We start from the raw sequence: 17255 nt of genomic DNA, 5'->3' as shown, positions 1-17255 counted from the left end.
TTTTTAAGATTTTATTTATTTATTTTGACAGAGACACAGTGAGAGAAGGAACACAAGCAGGGGGAGTGGGAGAGGGAGAAGCAGGCTTCCCGCAGAGCAGGGAGCTCGATGTGGGGCTTGATCCCAGGACTCTTGGGATCATGACCCAAGCCGAAGGCAGATGCTTAACGACTGAGCCACCCAGGTGCCCCGAGAGGTCAGTTCTTGACCTTTTCTTCTCTTTTTTTAAAGTTTTTATTTATTTGACAGAGCACAAGTAGGCAGAGCAGCAGACAGAGGGAGAGGGAGAAGCAGACTCCCTGTTGGGAGTCCGCCGCTGCCGTGGGGCTCGATCCCAGGACGCTGGGATCATGACCTGAGCCGAAGGCCGCCACCTAACAGGCTAAGCACCCAGGCGCCCCAGTTCTTGACCTTTTCAACCATGGAGAGATTTTGTTCTTTAGATTAAAACTATTGAAAAGCTTCTGGAAAAAATGTTAACATTTTTTCCCTTTTAAACTGACTTTATTAACTTTTTATTTTTTAAAAATTAAACATACACATTAGTGGAAAGAATATTTCGCAACATCCTTTTTTTTCAGCGATGTTTTGTAGTTTTCATTGTACTAGTTTTTCACCTCCTTGGTTAAGTTAATTCCTCAGTATATTATTCTTTTTGATGCTATTATAATCGGAATTGTTTTCATAATTTTTTTTCAGATTGTTCATTGTTATAGAAATGCAGCTGATTTGTGTGTGTGTGTGTTTGACTTTGTGTCCTGCTACTTTGCTAAATTCATTTATGAGTTCTAACAGGGTTGGTTTTTTTTTTGTGTGTGTGTGGCCTTAATAGGGTTTTCTACATGTAAGTTCTCTGTGAACAGAGACAACTTTACTTCTTTTCTTCTACTTTGGATGCCTTTTGTTTATTTTTCGTCCCTAATTACTCTGATTAGAAATTCCAGTACTGTGTTGAATGGAAGTGGCGAAAGTAGACATCCTTGCCTTGTTTCCATTCATAGAGGAAAAGTTTTCACCATTGAGTATGATGTTTGCTTTGGGTTTTCATATATGGCTTTTATTATGTTGAGGTAGTTTCCTTCTGTTCCTAGTTTGTTTTTCCCATGGAAAGGTGTTGAATTTCATCAGATGCTTTTTCTGAATCAATTGAGATGAACTTGTGGTTTGTTTTCCCTTCATTTGGTTTCACAGAATCTTGAGCGAGACTTAAGAATAGCTCCTGAAACTTCCCCTCAGAAATTCTCTGACCTCTTCTTGCTTCTCTGCATTTTTAGTCTTGCTGTGGTTATCCTTGTGAATGTAAGTACTTACTGTCATTTTGTAGTATTTTATTGTTTCATTACCTTCTATCTCCTGTCATCTCTCAAATTCTATATTCTTTGCTTTCAAAGTCCCTAGTTTCTCCTAAGTCTGACCTCCACTGCTACCCATGGAGATTGTAATAACTTCAAGGGCTTTCTGGATCATTGCCTCCTTTGGATACCTGTGGCAAGGAACAATATTATAATTGAGACACACTTAAGTTCTTCTACATTTTTTATTTTTTTATTATTATTTTTTAATGTTTTATTTATTTATTCATGAGAGTCAGAGACAGAGAGAGAGGCAGAGGCAGAGGGAGAAGCAGGCTCCCTGGGGAGCCCGATGCGGGGCTCGATCCCAGGACCCCAGGATCATGACCTGAGCCGAAGGCAGACGCTTAACCATCTGAGCCACCCAGGCGCCCCTCTACATTTTTTAGAAGTTCTTCTACACTTCTAGACTTCAGTTCTACACTTTTACACTTGAGGTTAGGGGCTGGATATAGACATTATATGAATAGTAACTATATCTGTGGTTGGAGATAATAATGGTAATGATAATAGCCACCATTTTCCAAAGATTTATATATCAGAACTGAAGAAAAAGGTATGTAGAAGAGGTTGTTTCTGTTGAATTAACAGTTTATAATTTAGTTGTACAACTCCTAAATTGAGTTTTAGTCAATCATTGACTGACTGATTTGAAGTTAACTTGTCTGAAAGTTACTCTTTTGGTAGCTAATATTATTTAAATGTAGACATTAGTTGTAATTAATTAGTTAATTTAACAAACACTGTAATATTTTAGGCTGCATGCTAGGGAATTAAAATTGAAGAAGATGGAGTCCCCATCCAGGGAAATGCATTATCTATTAGGGTTAGAGTAAAAAAACTCTGATTAATTAGAGTTCAGAGTGAGAGGTATTCTGTTAGAGAATTAGAAAGCCTAGCTTTCAAGTTCCAAAAGGTCTTGCATAGGAGAGGGTGGAAGAAGATCAAATGGAAAGTACCTAAATTCCTGATTATAAGGAGGTGGTTGCTGGTGTAAGGCAGTTGGCCTTTACATGGTCAACCAATAGCCTTTTGAGGATTGAAACAAGAGCATGACAGATTTGTAGAAAGATGGAGGATGAACAGGAGTTGGGGAGAATCTGGTATCAGGGAGTTGAATAAGGAAGTTACTGTAATGGGTCAGCATAGAGAGAATTTTCATTTAGATGTACAATTCTAACTCCAATTCCACTTTTGATGTGTGGGTTTTATACAGAACCAGGCAATTCTTGGACACCATCTGATTGCCCTACAGTTCAACTCAATATGACACTGTCTACCTGGAGATAGAGTCAGGTCCCACAGGTTAAGGGTTCAGTCCTTAAAGACTGCCACCACCCCCCTATGTTGTATTGTCACCTATACTTCTGACTGACTAGCTGTAGATTGAAGGTTCCAGTGACCCCTCTTTGGGTTTGATTAATTTGCTAGAAGGGCTCACAGAACTCAGAGAAATATTTTACTTCTAGATTACCAGTTTATTATGAAAGGATATAACTCAGGAACAGCCAGATGGAAGAGACGCATGGGACAAGGTATGGGAAAAGAGAGTATAGAGCTTTCAAGCCCTTTTGGAGCATGACACTCTCCCTGAGTCTCCATGTGTTCACCAACCTGGAAGCTCTCCATACCCTGTTTTTTTTTTTTAAGATTCTCTCTCTCTCTCTCTCTCTTTTTTCAAAGAATTTATTTAGTTTGAGAGAGACAGAGATAGCATCAACAGGGAGGAGAGGGAGAAGCAGGCTCCCCGCTAAGCAGGGAGCCCGATGTGGGGCTCATTCCCAAGACTCTGGGATCATGACCTGAGCCGAAGGCAGATGCTCAACCAACTGAGCCACCCAGGTGCCCCAAGATTCTCTTTTAAAGTAATTTCTGCGCCCAACATGGGGCTTAAACTCACAACCCGGAGATCAAGAGTTACACACTTCACTGACTGAGCCAGCTAGCCCCCCCCTTTTTTATGGAGGTTTCATTACAAAGATACAGTTGATTAAATCATGGGCTATTGATGGTTGAAGTCAATCTTCAGTTCCTCTCCCCTCCCCAGAGGTCAGAGGGTGGGACTGAAAGTTCCTACTCTTTAGTCACAATGGTTGGCTCCCCTGGCAGCTAGCCCCTATCCTCAGATATTTTCCAAAAGTCAATTAATATAACAAAAGACACTTTTTTTACTCTCATCACAGCAAATTCCAAGGGTTTTTAGGAACTTTTTGCTAGGAATGGGGACAGTGACCAAGTAAATATATATTTCTTATTATAAATCACAATATCACAGCTATCATCCTTAGGCACTGATTACAAAGGTGAAGATGGGGGCTGGCAATATCACACTTCTCCAAAAGAAATTCTTCGGTGGGGTAGGTTGGGGAGCTGGGCGTGTGTATTTGGACAAGTTCTCACCCTTGATTCTTACATCCACCCTGCATTTAGAATTAATTTTTCAGGGGAGTGATACTATGGAGCTGTGGAAATACTGCTGGACTTCAGACTGTGGAGACTTGTGTTTAAATCCTGATTCTAACGTTCACCTTTTGTGTGATCTTGTCAAATGATGTAATCCTGCCCCCACCCCAGTTTTTCAAGATCTAATTGTGGATCTAATATGTGGATAAGGGCACTGAAATAGGACTAAATCCAGTAGTTTCTAATGTAAATTTTTTTAGTTTTAAAAATTAGACTAAGGGCGCCTGGGTGGCTCAGTTGGTTAAGCGACTGCCTTCGGCTCAGGTCATGATCCTGGAGTCCCGGGATCGAGTCCCACGTCGGGCTCTCTGCTCAGCGGGGAGTCTGCTTCTCCCTCTGACCCTCTTCCCTCTCGTGCTCTCTATCTCTCATTCTCTCTCAAATAAATAAATAAAATCTTTAAAAAAAAAAAAAGTTTAAAAAAAAATTAGACTAAACTGTAAAATTCAAAAGCCTTTACTCAGCACCTGTTAGATTTGAGATACTTTAATTATCATAAAAAACCATAGGACAGTAATAACATGAAACACATATTTATTTTTTTTTAAAGATTTTATTTATTTATTTGACACAGAGAGAGAGACAGCTAGAGAGGGAACACAAGCAGGGGGAGTGGGAGAGGGAGAAGCAGGCTTCCGGCCGAGCAGGGAGCCTGATGCCGGGCTTGGTCCCGGGACCCTGGGATCATGACCTGAGCTGAAGGCACATGCTTAACGACTGAGCCACCCAGTCGCCTCTAATTTTTTAAAAAAATAATTTGGGGACACCTGGCTGGCTTAGCCCTAAGAGCATGTGTCTCTTGACTTCAGGGTCATGAGTTCAAACTCCACATGGGGTGTAGAGATTACTTAAATAAATAAAACTTAAAAAAAAAAAAGAAAGAATTTGATGATAGTGTAACCTAGTATAGTGTTTGTATTCTTTCCAGAAGTGGGTAGACTGTAGTAAGATCCAAATGTATATGTTATTAAACATTTGGGTTTCATTTTATTTTGGGGGGAGATTATTTTAAATTTAAAGGTCCATAGTATTTTAGAACTGGAAAGGACTTTGGAGATTATTTCCTTTGATTCCCTTATTTTTTAGATGAGCCCTCGGGAGTAAGCAGTTTTGCCAAGGTCATTTCTTGGGTAATAGTGTCTTAATTTCCTGATTCCATTCTGATATTTATTGAATCATGCTTGTCTTGTTTGTAGCTAGGGTAGGAGGTTGATAAACTGGCTTAAGACTTTTAAGATTTGAAAATGTTGGTGGATTAAATATGAAGATACAAACTTTGTGAACCTTACTATATATTTTCTTGGCGTTTTAGGGAAAATGAAAAAATTAAATCAGTTGTCAATTATTATACCTTGCCCCAACTGGACAGTAGCTTATAATAAAACTACACCAAAAGTTGATTAAATCAACAATTTTGCTTTGTTTTTGAACAATTGTAGGACATTAACACTGGAGAGTCATAGCTAGTAGATAATACAGCTTTGAAACAGATGGTTGGAAAACTAGCTTTTTGTATAATACTGTATGTATTTGAAGAAATAATAACTTTGTGTCTTAGTGTGGGAGAAAATGTATTCTAATTTTTCACATTTAGAGAGGATCTGCTGGTTGTAGCTGATGTGAATGAGGCTTACAGCTTGAAAAAATCATATATCTCAGTTGGTAATAGTTTATTAGTGGCTGAAGGAACCAGAATTTGTAATTTGAATACCCTTGATGAATTGTTTTTTATTCTTTTATTTGACTGCAACATAATGTATTAAAAAAGAAAAGTAAATAGGGTTTATCTAGTAACTCAAAAGTTTCATTGAAAATGTTTAGTCTGATGCAGTATTTCGTTGTTTGAACCTTTCTCCATTGATCAGAATTATTCATAAAACATCATCCCCTTATCTCTGGCAACTCTTGCTCTCATGATTCATCTTTCTCTTTTACAGAACACATCATCAGAATGTGCCCAGAGGTTATGTTTGTGATATTTATGAGTTTGGGGGTCTATCCTTCTAATCTTTTTTAAAGATTTTATATATTTATTTATTTGAAGGGGGGAGGGGCAGAGGGAGAGGGAAAGAATCTCCAGCAGACTCTGCACCGAGTGTGGAGCCTGACCCAGGGCTCAATCCCACAACCCTGAGATCATGACCTGAGCTGAAATCAAGAGTTAGACGCTTAACCGACTTTAGCCACCCACGTGTCCCTGTCCTTCTAATCTTTTTTTAAAAAATACTTTTATATACATCTCCACATACATCTATAATCTATATGTATATAAATATATTTTTTAAGATTTTATTTTTAGGTAATCGCTACACCCATCGTGGAACTTGAACTTAGAACACTGAGATTGAGAGTTGCATGCTCCACTGACTGAGCCAGCCAGGCACCCCTACAACCAATATTTGGTAGAGATAGCAATAAGGAACAAAATAATAATGATCATAATAGCAGTTTACATTTATTGAATGTGTACTATGTTGCAGGCAATGATTCTAAGAACTCTGTATGTGTTATCTCATTTAACCCTCATGATAACCATAGCGGGTTCTCTTTATTGTCCTCTACTTTATAGGTAAGCACTTTGAGCCATGGAGAAATTGAGGAACTTGGCCTTGGTCAATAGACTGTGATATAGCCTAGATTCAGACCTAGCCAGTCTGTTAGACTTTGGTGCTTTTACTTTTTTATTTTATTTTATTTTATTTATCTTTAATCTCTACACCCACTGTGAGGCTTGAACTTAAAACCTCGAGATCAAGAGTTGTATACTCTACCTACTGAGCAGTCAGGCCCCCCTGCTGCTTTTACTTTTAACTTATGCAGTACAGCTCCTCTAGTATTGTTTTTTGGTGTTCCTTAAACACTAAATCTTACTTTGAAAATTAGAAAATTTTATTAGTTTTGTTGAATTGCATGTGTTAACTTTTTTATGGTATAAAGTTGATAATTTGGCATCATCTGAATATACCACATTTTAGTTATCTCTTCCCTATTGATGAATGTTTAGGTTTTTCCCTATTATAATGAGAGCATAATGAAAATCCTTAAACGTGTCCTTGTACACAGTGGGATGTAGTGTATATGCATTCATTAGGATTAACACCTTTATCATATGCTCACATTCATCATATACTAACTTTTTATATGTACTTGGATCTCCTGGATGCTCAGTTCTTCTCTTGATATTTTCTAATGTAATATGTTCATGTGTCAGAACCACATTTGGTTATTCTAGCATTATAATTTTTAATACCTGGTAAGCTGGGACCTTTCTCAGTTTCCAGTTTTTTTCAGAGATCTTTTTTTCTGTCCCTCTTTCTTTTTTTTTTCTTACAATTCCTATGTATTTACTTTTACAGATAATTTTAAACACTTTATCAAGTTTTAGAAAACTCCAGGACGATTTTGGTTGATATTGAATTAATTTTATACATTAACTGAAGGAGAATTGACCACCTAAAATGTGGAGTCTCCCTAATAAGAGCATTGCTTAAGCTATCCATTTATTAAAAGAATCTCTTGTTCTGCAGTAGAATTTTACGTATTTATTAATAAAATTTTTGCACTTTTCTTGTTCAGTTTATTACTAGGTATTTATATTGTTTATTAAAACTGCAATTTTTTCTTGTTATATAATTCCTGGTTATTGTAGTTATTTAAGGATACTTTTTTTTTAAAAGTTTTTATTTATTTATTTGAGAGAATGAGAGCCAGAGAGCACGAGAGGGAAGAGGGTCAGAGGAAGAAGCAGACTCCCTGCTGAGCAGGGAGCCTGATGTGGGACTCGATCCCGGGCCTCCAGGATCATGACCTGAGCCGAAGGCAGTTGCTTAACCAACTGAGCCACCCAGGTGCCCTTTAAGGATATTTTTGATTTTTTTGGTCTTGTAACTGTTTTTAATAGACTGTAGTCACATTTATAGTGGTGTATGTTTATAAAAGTTGTGTAAGACTGTTTGGTAATTTAGGCTTATCTTGGGTTTTCTTTTAAAATTGAGACTAGGGAACTAGTCATGAGTTAACAAAGAATATTTTCTGGATGGGGTGCCTGGGTGGCTCAGTTTGTTAAACATCTGACTCTTGATTTTGGCTCAGGTCATGATCTTGGGATTGTGGGATTGAGCCCTACCTCAGGGTCTGTGCTGAGCATGGAGCCTGCTTAAGAATCTCTCTCTCCTTTTGCCCCCCTTACTCCTCTTTGCACGTGCTCTCTTGCTCTCTCTCAAAAAAAAAAACAAAAAACCCAAAACATTTCTGGGTATGTTGACTGTAAGATCAGAAGGTACACTGACATCAGTTCCATAAATAGCAAATATGAATGCAATTTATTTAAGCCTATTTGTTTATATTTTTAAAGAATACTCTTGTTTCTTTAAAGTTAAGTACTATAAATAGTTCTTTAAAGTCTTGCGGAAATAATATACCTAGTCCAACTTCTTGGGGACTAGGGGATGAGTTTATGTAACCATCCAATTTAGAGTCTGATTTAGAGTTAAAATTAAATTGAATTACAGAAAAGTTACAGTCACAGGTAGCATGATCAGTTCCTCAGATAATACAACTTCCAAACCTCTAATCATCCAGATTACCCTTATTTTTGCTTTTACTTACATACACCTTTCTTTAAGGAAGCACAAAATTTGAAAGTTTGTCCAAAATCTGAGTCATAGTTTGTATAGCACTGAATGATAGTAGCTTTGGCATTTGATATTATGAAGTCACTTTTATTGCAAATATGTTCTTCATTCTGGGTCAAGGTGAGGTAAGAGGGGAAGAAGAAGATTCTCGTGTAGAGTCTTGAGTTTTGAAGTGTCCAGATGAATGTGTATGTGCATGCTGCGATTCTGGAGGTCTTTCTTGAGGGTCTCTGAGAGCGCAGTGCTAGCTCTAGGATGATCTGGTGAAGATTGGTTCTGCTTCAGTAAGTTTTCTTTTCTCTTTGTCCAGTTCTGCCAAGATTGCAACTTCTATTTTTGTTTTGAAAACCTTGTCCTGAAGGGTTTGCAGCCATCTTCCTATTTTCTGTTTCAACTATGTTCAGGGCAGTTGGTGAGCAGGGTCATGAGAATGTGGGACCCCACCCCACAGCTGGATCACGATTCTCCAAAGGGGATGTGACTACTTAGAGCTAGATACTTTTGAGTTTTGATTTTTACTTACTCTGTAATCAACTACCTCACTGTGATAGCAATTTCTAGAATACTTTATAATACTTATTTTTTTGTTCAATTGCATTATTGATAATAGCAGTGAAAGTGGGCACTTGTCTTATATTTGACTCCTGGAGTCAGTGCTGCTAGTGTTTTTCTTCTGTTTTATGATATGAAATTGTTAATAATTTAAAAAAGGAAACCTTTATCCTTGCCTTATTATTAGATTTTTATTAGGAATTTTGCATTTTGTCAGCTGCTTTTTTAATATCTCAATATAACATGGATTTTGTTAATGTTAATAGATTTGCTATGTTGTTCCATCATTATATTCCTCAAATAAACCCACTCAACATGTCACGTGTTAACCTTTTAATATACTGTGCCACTTTGTTTGCTAATATTTTAGTTGTGGATGTTTACAACTCCTTTATAGGGCAGTATTATAATTGTATTTTTTGTGCTTTGTTGAGTTTGGTATTACCTTATTGACTACTTAAGAAGAGCAGAGACCCTTTCCTCAATGCCCTGAGATGTTTAGTTTAGGAATTGTCTAGTTCCTGAAGGCATAAAAAGATTTCTCTCTTAAAACATTCAGAGCTTGATTTTTGTTGTTAGTTTCTTTGAACCTCATTACTGATTTCTTTCACTAATATCCTAACTATGTTATTCCAGCTCTCTGATTCACTGTAAATTAGTAACCAGTTGGTTTTCTTCAAATGCATCCTTCATTGAGGACTTACGAAATACCAGACACTGTGCTAGGTGCATTGTATAATTTTTATCTTCCAAATTATCAGTTTTGACTCATTGTAGATTATAGAACTAAAAGGAAAGTCATTGGCTCATTAAATTTTTTTCTCACATTCTGAACTCAGGTTCTTTTTCTTACGATTTTATATGAACATTTTTATGTTTTTAGTTATTCTGATTCATTTCTATTCTTTAAATACTCTTGACTTTCTTTCCTTTGAATTCACAATTTGATGAACCTGGAATGGCATCTTGTAATTTTTTTTGACCCATCAAAGTCATTCTTGATGTACCTTTGTTTTGGGTCAACTTTGGCTACATTTTGTTGATATATAATGATTTATATACTTTTCTAGAAATTGTGAAATCCTTTTCTCTTCCCCTTTTTGTTTAAAAAAACTGTAGAAGAGCATTTCTAAAAATTTGGCTTTTTCTTTATTTTGGTTTTCTTTCTTTCTTTTTTTAAATTATTTTTGAAAGATTTTTATTTATTTGACAGAGAGAGAGACAGTGAGAGAGGGAACACAAGCAGGGGCAGTGGTAGAGGGAAAAGCAGGCTTCCCGCTGAGCAGGGAGCCCGACACGGGGCTCGATCTCAGGACCCTGAGATCATGACCTGAGCCAAAGGCAGACACTTAATGACTGAGCCACCCAGGCTTCCCTGGTTTTCTTTATTTAAAAATGGAATTTTTTTATTTGCTTTGGTAACAAATGCACATATGTGAAATTCAGAAGGTTATGCAGTGAAAAGTAAATATCTTTCCTACTCCTGTCTTCCAGTAACTCAGGTCCCCTCCCCTCAAAGGCAACTAATATTTTTAGTTTTTTGTGTGTATTCCAGAGTTTTCTGCATTTGTGAATGTACATGCATATTTAAGTCCTTTTTAATATAAATATTACTATATATGAATTATACTACACATGAGTACATCTTTTTTTCACTTAATGTATCTTGGAGATAGTTCCATATTAGTTGTCCTGTAAATACTTTTTGGTTTTACTGCTTTACGGTTAGAAATATGGTCTAAGTTATATCTAAATTTTGGAATTATTTGTTGAAATACAGTCGGTTTTTAAAGATTTTCTACTGGTACTAATAAGATGTTTTAGAATATCCATAAAATTTTATGAGTTTGGAGTACATAGATGACTTTAGGACATCTGTGAAACCTTTGGAATTTTGCTCATGTTTTTATGAGTATGTGCATAAGAATTTTATTCTTTGGGAGTCAGAATCCACAGCTTTCATTAGGTTCTCATAGGGATCCATGGTCTGACAATAGATTCAGAACTGGTGTGGTTTTGTGGAGAATTCAGTTTTTCCCGGGCACCTGGTTGGCTCAGTTGTTAAGCGTCTACCTTCGGCTCAGGTCATGATCCCAGGGTCCTGGAATCCAGCCCCGCATGGGGCTCCCTGCTCAGGAGGAAGCCTGTTTCTCTCTCTCCCTCTGCCTGCTGCTCTCCCTGCTTGTGCTCTCTCTCGCTCTCTCTCACTCTCTGTCAAATAAATAAATAAAATCTTAAAAAAAAGAAAATAATTCAATTTTTCCTTTTCACTGTTAGGGAAGAAATTTGGGGAGATAGTTATTCAGCTGCCATTGTCCTCAGCTGTCTTGGAAGTCCTGGATTACTTAATAAATGGTGATAGCATAACTAGCCATACACCTGGAAACAATAAACTTGAAACCAGTTTTACATGTAGAACTTATTACAATTCCAAATGAATATGGAATTTATTTAAATTCCACGTGGATTAAAGACTCGTGTTAAAAAAAAAACAAAAACAAAAATACCTCAAGAAAGTCCCAAGTGAATACCTGTATAATCTAGAATTCATGTGTAATCTGGGTATGAGTGTGTGGGGGTGCTCCTTTAACTAAGAATGGAAAGCAGAAGCTATGAAAGAGGGGTGTGTGTGTGTGTATGCAAAAGATAGATTTAGAAGAAATATTTGCCGTGTTGAGGACAATGATAAAATACAGAAAGCTTATAAAAGTTGACAAGAAAGCTAACCCGATAGAAAAATACATGACTAGAAGGTTATGAACAAGCATTTCCCAGAAGAGTATATCCAAATGATCAATAAGTATAGAATGTTCAGATTTATTAGTAATCGGGGAAATTGAAATTAGAGCAATGACATATGCCTTTACAGCTATCAAACTAGCAAAATTAAAAAGAACAGAATTACCTATGGGTTGCAGGGATGGAGGTAAATAAGGTACTTTAATATCCTCTGCATAATATTTTTTTTTAATTTTTTTACTTTTAAGATTTTATTTATTTATTTGACAGAGACATAGCGAGAGAGGGAACACAAGTAGGGGGAGTGGCAGAGGGAGAAGCAGGCTTCCCGCTGAGCAAGGAGCCCGATGCGGGGCTCGATCCCAGGACTCTGGGACCATGACCTGAGCCGAAGGCAGACGCTTAACGAGTGAGCCACCCAGGTGCCCCTTTATTTATTTTTTAAAAGATTTTATTTATTTATTTGACAGAGACATAGCGAGAGAGGGAACACAAGCAGGGGGAGTGGGAAAGGGAGAAGCAGGCTTCCCGCTGAGCAGGGAGCCCGATGCAGGGCTCCATCCCAGGACCTTGGGATCATGACCTGAGCCAAAGGCAGATGCTTAAGCCCTGAGCCACCCAGGCACCCTGTTTTTTCTTTTTTTTAAACAGTGTGGGGCTTGAACTCAGAACCCTGAGATCAAGACTTGAGCTGATATCAAGAGTTGGACACTTACCTGAGCACCCAGGTGCCCCTCCTCTGCACAATGTTTAATAAATAATTACGAAATGAAGTGGGAGGAGGCTTATGTTTTGTTTTCCCCTTTCCAAGTACATACTTTCTGAGTATCTAATGAAGATAATTTAGCATAATAATCATAATCTTGAGAAGGGAAGTGTCATCAGATTTTATATGTAGAATTTAATAGGGCATACTGAGAAAGAGGAAACTCCTTTTAATTAGTCTAGGATCACTATCACTTGAACTCTTTAAGATTACCTGTATTATGACAATAAATTGCCCTTCGGTATTTGAGGTTGTTTTTCTAGTACCAAGTGTTATGACTTCCATTCTACGGACTTAGTCCCCACCTCCCCTACAATAATTTATGATGACAATTTCAAATATATGGCCAAGTTGAAAGATTTTTAAGTGAACACCACTCTCACCACTGAGATTCTACCATTAATCTTTTAATATTTTTGTTTTATCACATACCTACTCACATATATATGGATATATATAAAGATATATAAAGATATATTACACATCAGTGCATTTTTTTTTTAAAGATTTTATTTTTTTGACAGAGACACAGCGAGAGAGGAAACACAAGCAGGGGGAGTGGCAGAGGGAGAAAGAAGCGGGCTTCCTGCTGAGCAGGGAGCCAGATGTGGGGCTCGATTCCAGCATACTGGGATCATGACCTGAGCCGAAGGCAGATGCTTAATGACTGAGCCATCCAGGCACCCCAGTGCATCTTATTTTTTGATGCATTTCAAAATAAGTTATAGTTGGGGCACCTGGGTGGCTCAGTCAGTTAAGCGTCTGCCTCTGGCTCAGGTCATGGTTCCAGGGTCCTGGGATCGAGCCCCGCATCAGGCTCCTTGCTCAGCGGGAAGGCTGCTTCTCCCTCTACCACTCCCCCTGCTTGTGTTCCTTCTGTCCCTGTCTCTCTCTGTCAAATAAATAAAATCTTTAAAATAAATAAATAGTTATCAGTATTCTTCCCCCCCCATATATTTCAGTATGCATATCAACTAGAGTTCAGTATTTATTGAGGTAAAATTCACATTCAATGAAATGTAAAAATCTTAAATGTGTGTTTATTGAGTCTTGATAAATGCATATGCCTGGGTAATTCAATATTATCACCTCCTCAGGAAGTTCATGCTCCTTCCCAGTTTGTTTATGCTCTCACCTTCTAGGGGCAACCATATTTTTATTTAAGTCTTTTTATGGACCTGTGTTTTCTTTTGGGTAAACCCCTAGGAAAAAAATTGTTGGTTCATTGAGTAGAAATTAGTTTTTGTTTTATAAGAAAACTATTAGTTTAGTTTTATCTATCAGTGCGGGGCACCTGGGTGGCTCAGTTGTTAAGCGTCTGCCTTTGCTCAGGTCATGGCCCCAGGGTCCTGGGATCAAGTCCCCCATCGGGCTCCCTGCTCAGCGGGAAGCCTGCTTCTTCCTCTCCCACTCCCCTTTGCTTGTGTTCCTTCTCTCACTGTGTCTCTCTCCGTCAAATAAATAAAATCTTAAAAAAAAAAAAAAGAAAGAAACTACCAGTGCTTCTTCCCTTTTACGCTCCTGCAAACGCCCTTTTACGCTCCTGCAAACGATTTGTGAGTTTTGGTTGCTCTACATCCTTGCTAACATTTGGTATTGTCAGTCTTAAACGAATTTTAACCATGCTCCTGGGTGGGTAATAGTATCTCTTTGTGTTTTTAATGTGCATTTTCTGATGAATAATGATGTTGAGCACTTGTGCTTATTGGCCATTCGTATACGGTGAAGTTTTGTTCGGTCTTTTGACCATTTTAAAAATTGTTACTGAGTTGTAGGAGTTCTTTTTATCTATCTATTTATTTATTTATTTTTTATTTGACAGAGAGTGAGAGTAGGAACACAAGCATGGGGAGTGGGAGAGGGAGAAGCAGGCTTCCTGCCGAGCAGGGAGCCTGATGTGGGGCTCGATCCCAGAACCCTGGGATCATGACCTGAGCCAAAGGCAGACGCTTAACGACTGAGCCACCCAGGTGCCTCAGGAGTTCTTTATGTACCTTGGATGCTAGTCCTTTGTGGGATATATGTTTTGTGAATATTTTATCCCATAGGACTTAGTTTTTAAGTGCTTAAAAAAAATACTTGTGGAGTACTTACTATGTGTTGGAATACAGCAGTTGACAAAATATACAAAAACATTTCTGCCCTTTTGGAGTCACTGTGGTTCCTCTGTACAGCAAGGAATACTGGTAGGAAGGTTCCTTCAGGGATCCAAGAGATGATGGCTTGGGGTAGGGTTTTAACAATGAAGGGGGTGAGAACTGTTTGGATTCTGGATATATTTGAAAGTAGTGCTGACTAATTTGGAGTGTAAGAGGGAGGAGTGACTCCAAGGGTTTTGGCCAAAGGAGGTAGAAGCATAGAGTTGCCATTTATTGAGATGAGGAACCCTACAGGAGGAAGAGGTTTGGGTGGGCATGGTGGTAGTGGTGGATTAGGAATTCAGTTTGGAGTATGTTGAGATGCCTATTAGATACCTATATGGCAAGGTCAAGTGGGCAATTGTATATATATGAATTTGGAGTTCAGGGAAGAGGTGTGGGTTGGAGATATGAATTTGGGGTGAGGATGATCAGCATGTAAAACCCACTGTTATACTGATAGTGGGACCAGAAACTGAAGAGAAAAGGTACAGAAATCACTAATTTTTAAAATAAATTTTATGGGGTGCCTGGGTGGCTCAGTCATTAAGCGTCTGCCTTCGGCTCAGGTCATGATCCCAGGGGTCCTGGGTTCGGGCTCCCTGCTCTGCAGGAAACCTGCTTCTCCCTCTCCCACTCCCCCTGCTTGTGTTCCCTCTCTCCCTGTGTCTCTCTCTGTCAAATAAATAAATAAAAAAACATTAGCATCTTTTAACTATAGTACATTGATGAAAGCTAAAATACTAATACTGGTACATTCCTGTTAACTGCAGTTCAGACTTTGTCTCACCAGTTTGAAATCGCTAATTTTAGCTGTAAGATGGAAGTTCAGAAATATTTTATGAATCATTTGTGTAAGTTTCTGACTGCTTTTTCATCTCCCTTTGTAGAACTAATGGCTGAAGAGTAAACCAACATGGCAACTATGGTTCCACCAGTGAAACTGAAATGGCTTGAACACCTCAACAGCTCCTGGATTACAGAGGATAGTGAATCTATTGCTACAAGAGAGGGAGTTGCTGTTCTGTATTCTAAACTGGTCAGCAATAAAGAAGTAGTACCTTTGCCCCAACAAGTTTTGTGCCTCAAAGGACCACAGTTGCCAGACTTTGAGCGTGAGTCTCTTTCAAGTGATGAGCAGGACCACTATTTGGATGCCCTTCTTAGCAGCCAGCTAGCACTAGCGAAGATGGTATGTTCAGATTCCCCATTTGCTGGGGCACTTCGGAAACGACTGCTTGTACTCCAGCGTGTCTTTTATGCACTTTCTAATAAATACCACGACAAAGGCAAAGTAAAACAGCAGCAGCATTCTCCGGAGAGCAGCTCTGGTTCAGCAGATGTCCATTCTGTTAGTGAACGTCCCCGGTCAAGCACTGATGCACTTATAGAAATGGGTGTTCGAACTGGTCTAAGTTTATTATTTGCACTTCTAAGACAAAGTTGGATGATGCCTGTGTCAGGACCTGGTCTTAGTCTTTGCAACGACGTTATTCATACTGCAATTGAAGTTGTCAGCTCTTTGCCACCATTGTCTTTAGCAAATGAAAGCAAGATTCCTCCGATGGGTTTGGACTGCTTATCACAAGTGACAACATTTCTTAAAGGAGTAACTATTCCCAATTCTGGCGCAGACACTTTAGGTCGTAGATTAGCTTCTGAGTTGCTACTTGGTTTAGCAGCTCAGCGAGGCTCTTTGCGGTATCTTCTTGAATGGATAGAAATGGCTTTGGGGGCTTCAGCGGTTGTAAATTCCATGGAGAAAAGCAAACTACTATCAAGCCAGGAAGGAATGATCAGCTTTGACTGCTTTATGACTATATTAATGCAGATGAGGCGTTCTTTGGTATGTACTATAAATCTGTCTTTAATCTGTAATAAACATCTCATTCCTCTTTGGACTTCTTTTATATACTGCTCCTCAGTACCAGGAGTTAGGGAGGAAAAGAGTTAACCTTTGTTGAGTGCCTGCTACCAACCAGGTGCTTTATATGCACTGTCTGATTCAATTATCATGTTAATATGTGAGGTAGATATTATTTATCCTTATCTTAAGGATGAAGAAACTGGTAGTTATCCTAAATTTACACATGTATTTGGCAAAAGATTGGAAGTAAAACATACACAAATTAAGCACTTATGGGGCAGATGCTGTGTTAACTAATTCTTACAACCCCAAGTCTGTCTGCAAAGCCCATGTTTTTTCTGACTACTGTATGTGACTTTTACTGTATTTGTGTTAAATTGATTTATTTTTTCCCATGAAGGCCTACCTTAAAGTAGATAAAATATATAAAGTAGTAAAATGTAAGTTTATATTATTGTTGGATTTCTAGTTTTCTCTCCATTTGCCTCTTTCATTCTGGGACAAATAACACCTAGTCAGAAGGGGCCTCCCTCCATACCTCTGTGGTTATACCCTATAATATAGCTCTTTATTGTGATGAGGGTACCCCAGAAAACTAGATTGCTCTCCACAGAATTCTGGATCTATTCTGGGGAAGAAACTTGTATATTTGATTTAGTTTGGCTCTCCTAAAGTCACCACAGGCCTATATTAGATTGAATTTAATTAAATCTCAGATTGGCTTTAGGGGAAAGGAATGATTAT

The 17255-nt window shown here is 38.2% G+C and overlaps 1 protein-coding gene and 1 pseudogene across 5 annotated transcripts in view; one reads left to right on the top strand and one right to left on the bottom strand.

The window, feature by feature from the left end:
* The window catches only part of HERC1 (HECT and RLD domain containing E3 ubiquitin protein ligase family member 1), a 187792-nt gene that overhangs the window by 27244 nt on the left and 143293 nt on the right, over positions 1 to 17255 (top strand). For all 5 annotated transcript variants that reach the window (XM_027569669.2, XM_027569671.2, XM_027569670.2 and 2 more), the window contains exon 2: positions 15535 to 16490. In XM_027569669.2, coding sequence (XP_027425470.1) covers positions 15561 to 16490 — 930 coding nt within the window. In that variant the 5' untranslated portion in view covers positions 15535 to 15560. The remainder of the gene's footprint in view (positions 1 to 15534; positions 16491 to 17255) is intronic.
* LOC113908942 lies at positions 8555 to 8823 on the bottom strand (annotated as a pseudogene).

This window comes from Zalophus californianus, chromosome 6, assembly GCF_009762305.2.
Source record: "Zalophus californianus isolate mZalCal1 chromosome 6, mZalCal1.pri.v2, whole genome shotgun sequence".
NCBI lineage: Eukaryota > Metazoa > Chordata > Mammalia > Carnivora > Otariidae > Zalophus > Zalophus californianus.
This window is presented reverse-complemented; position numbering and strand designations above follow the sequence as displayed.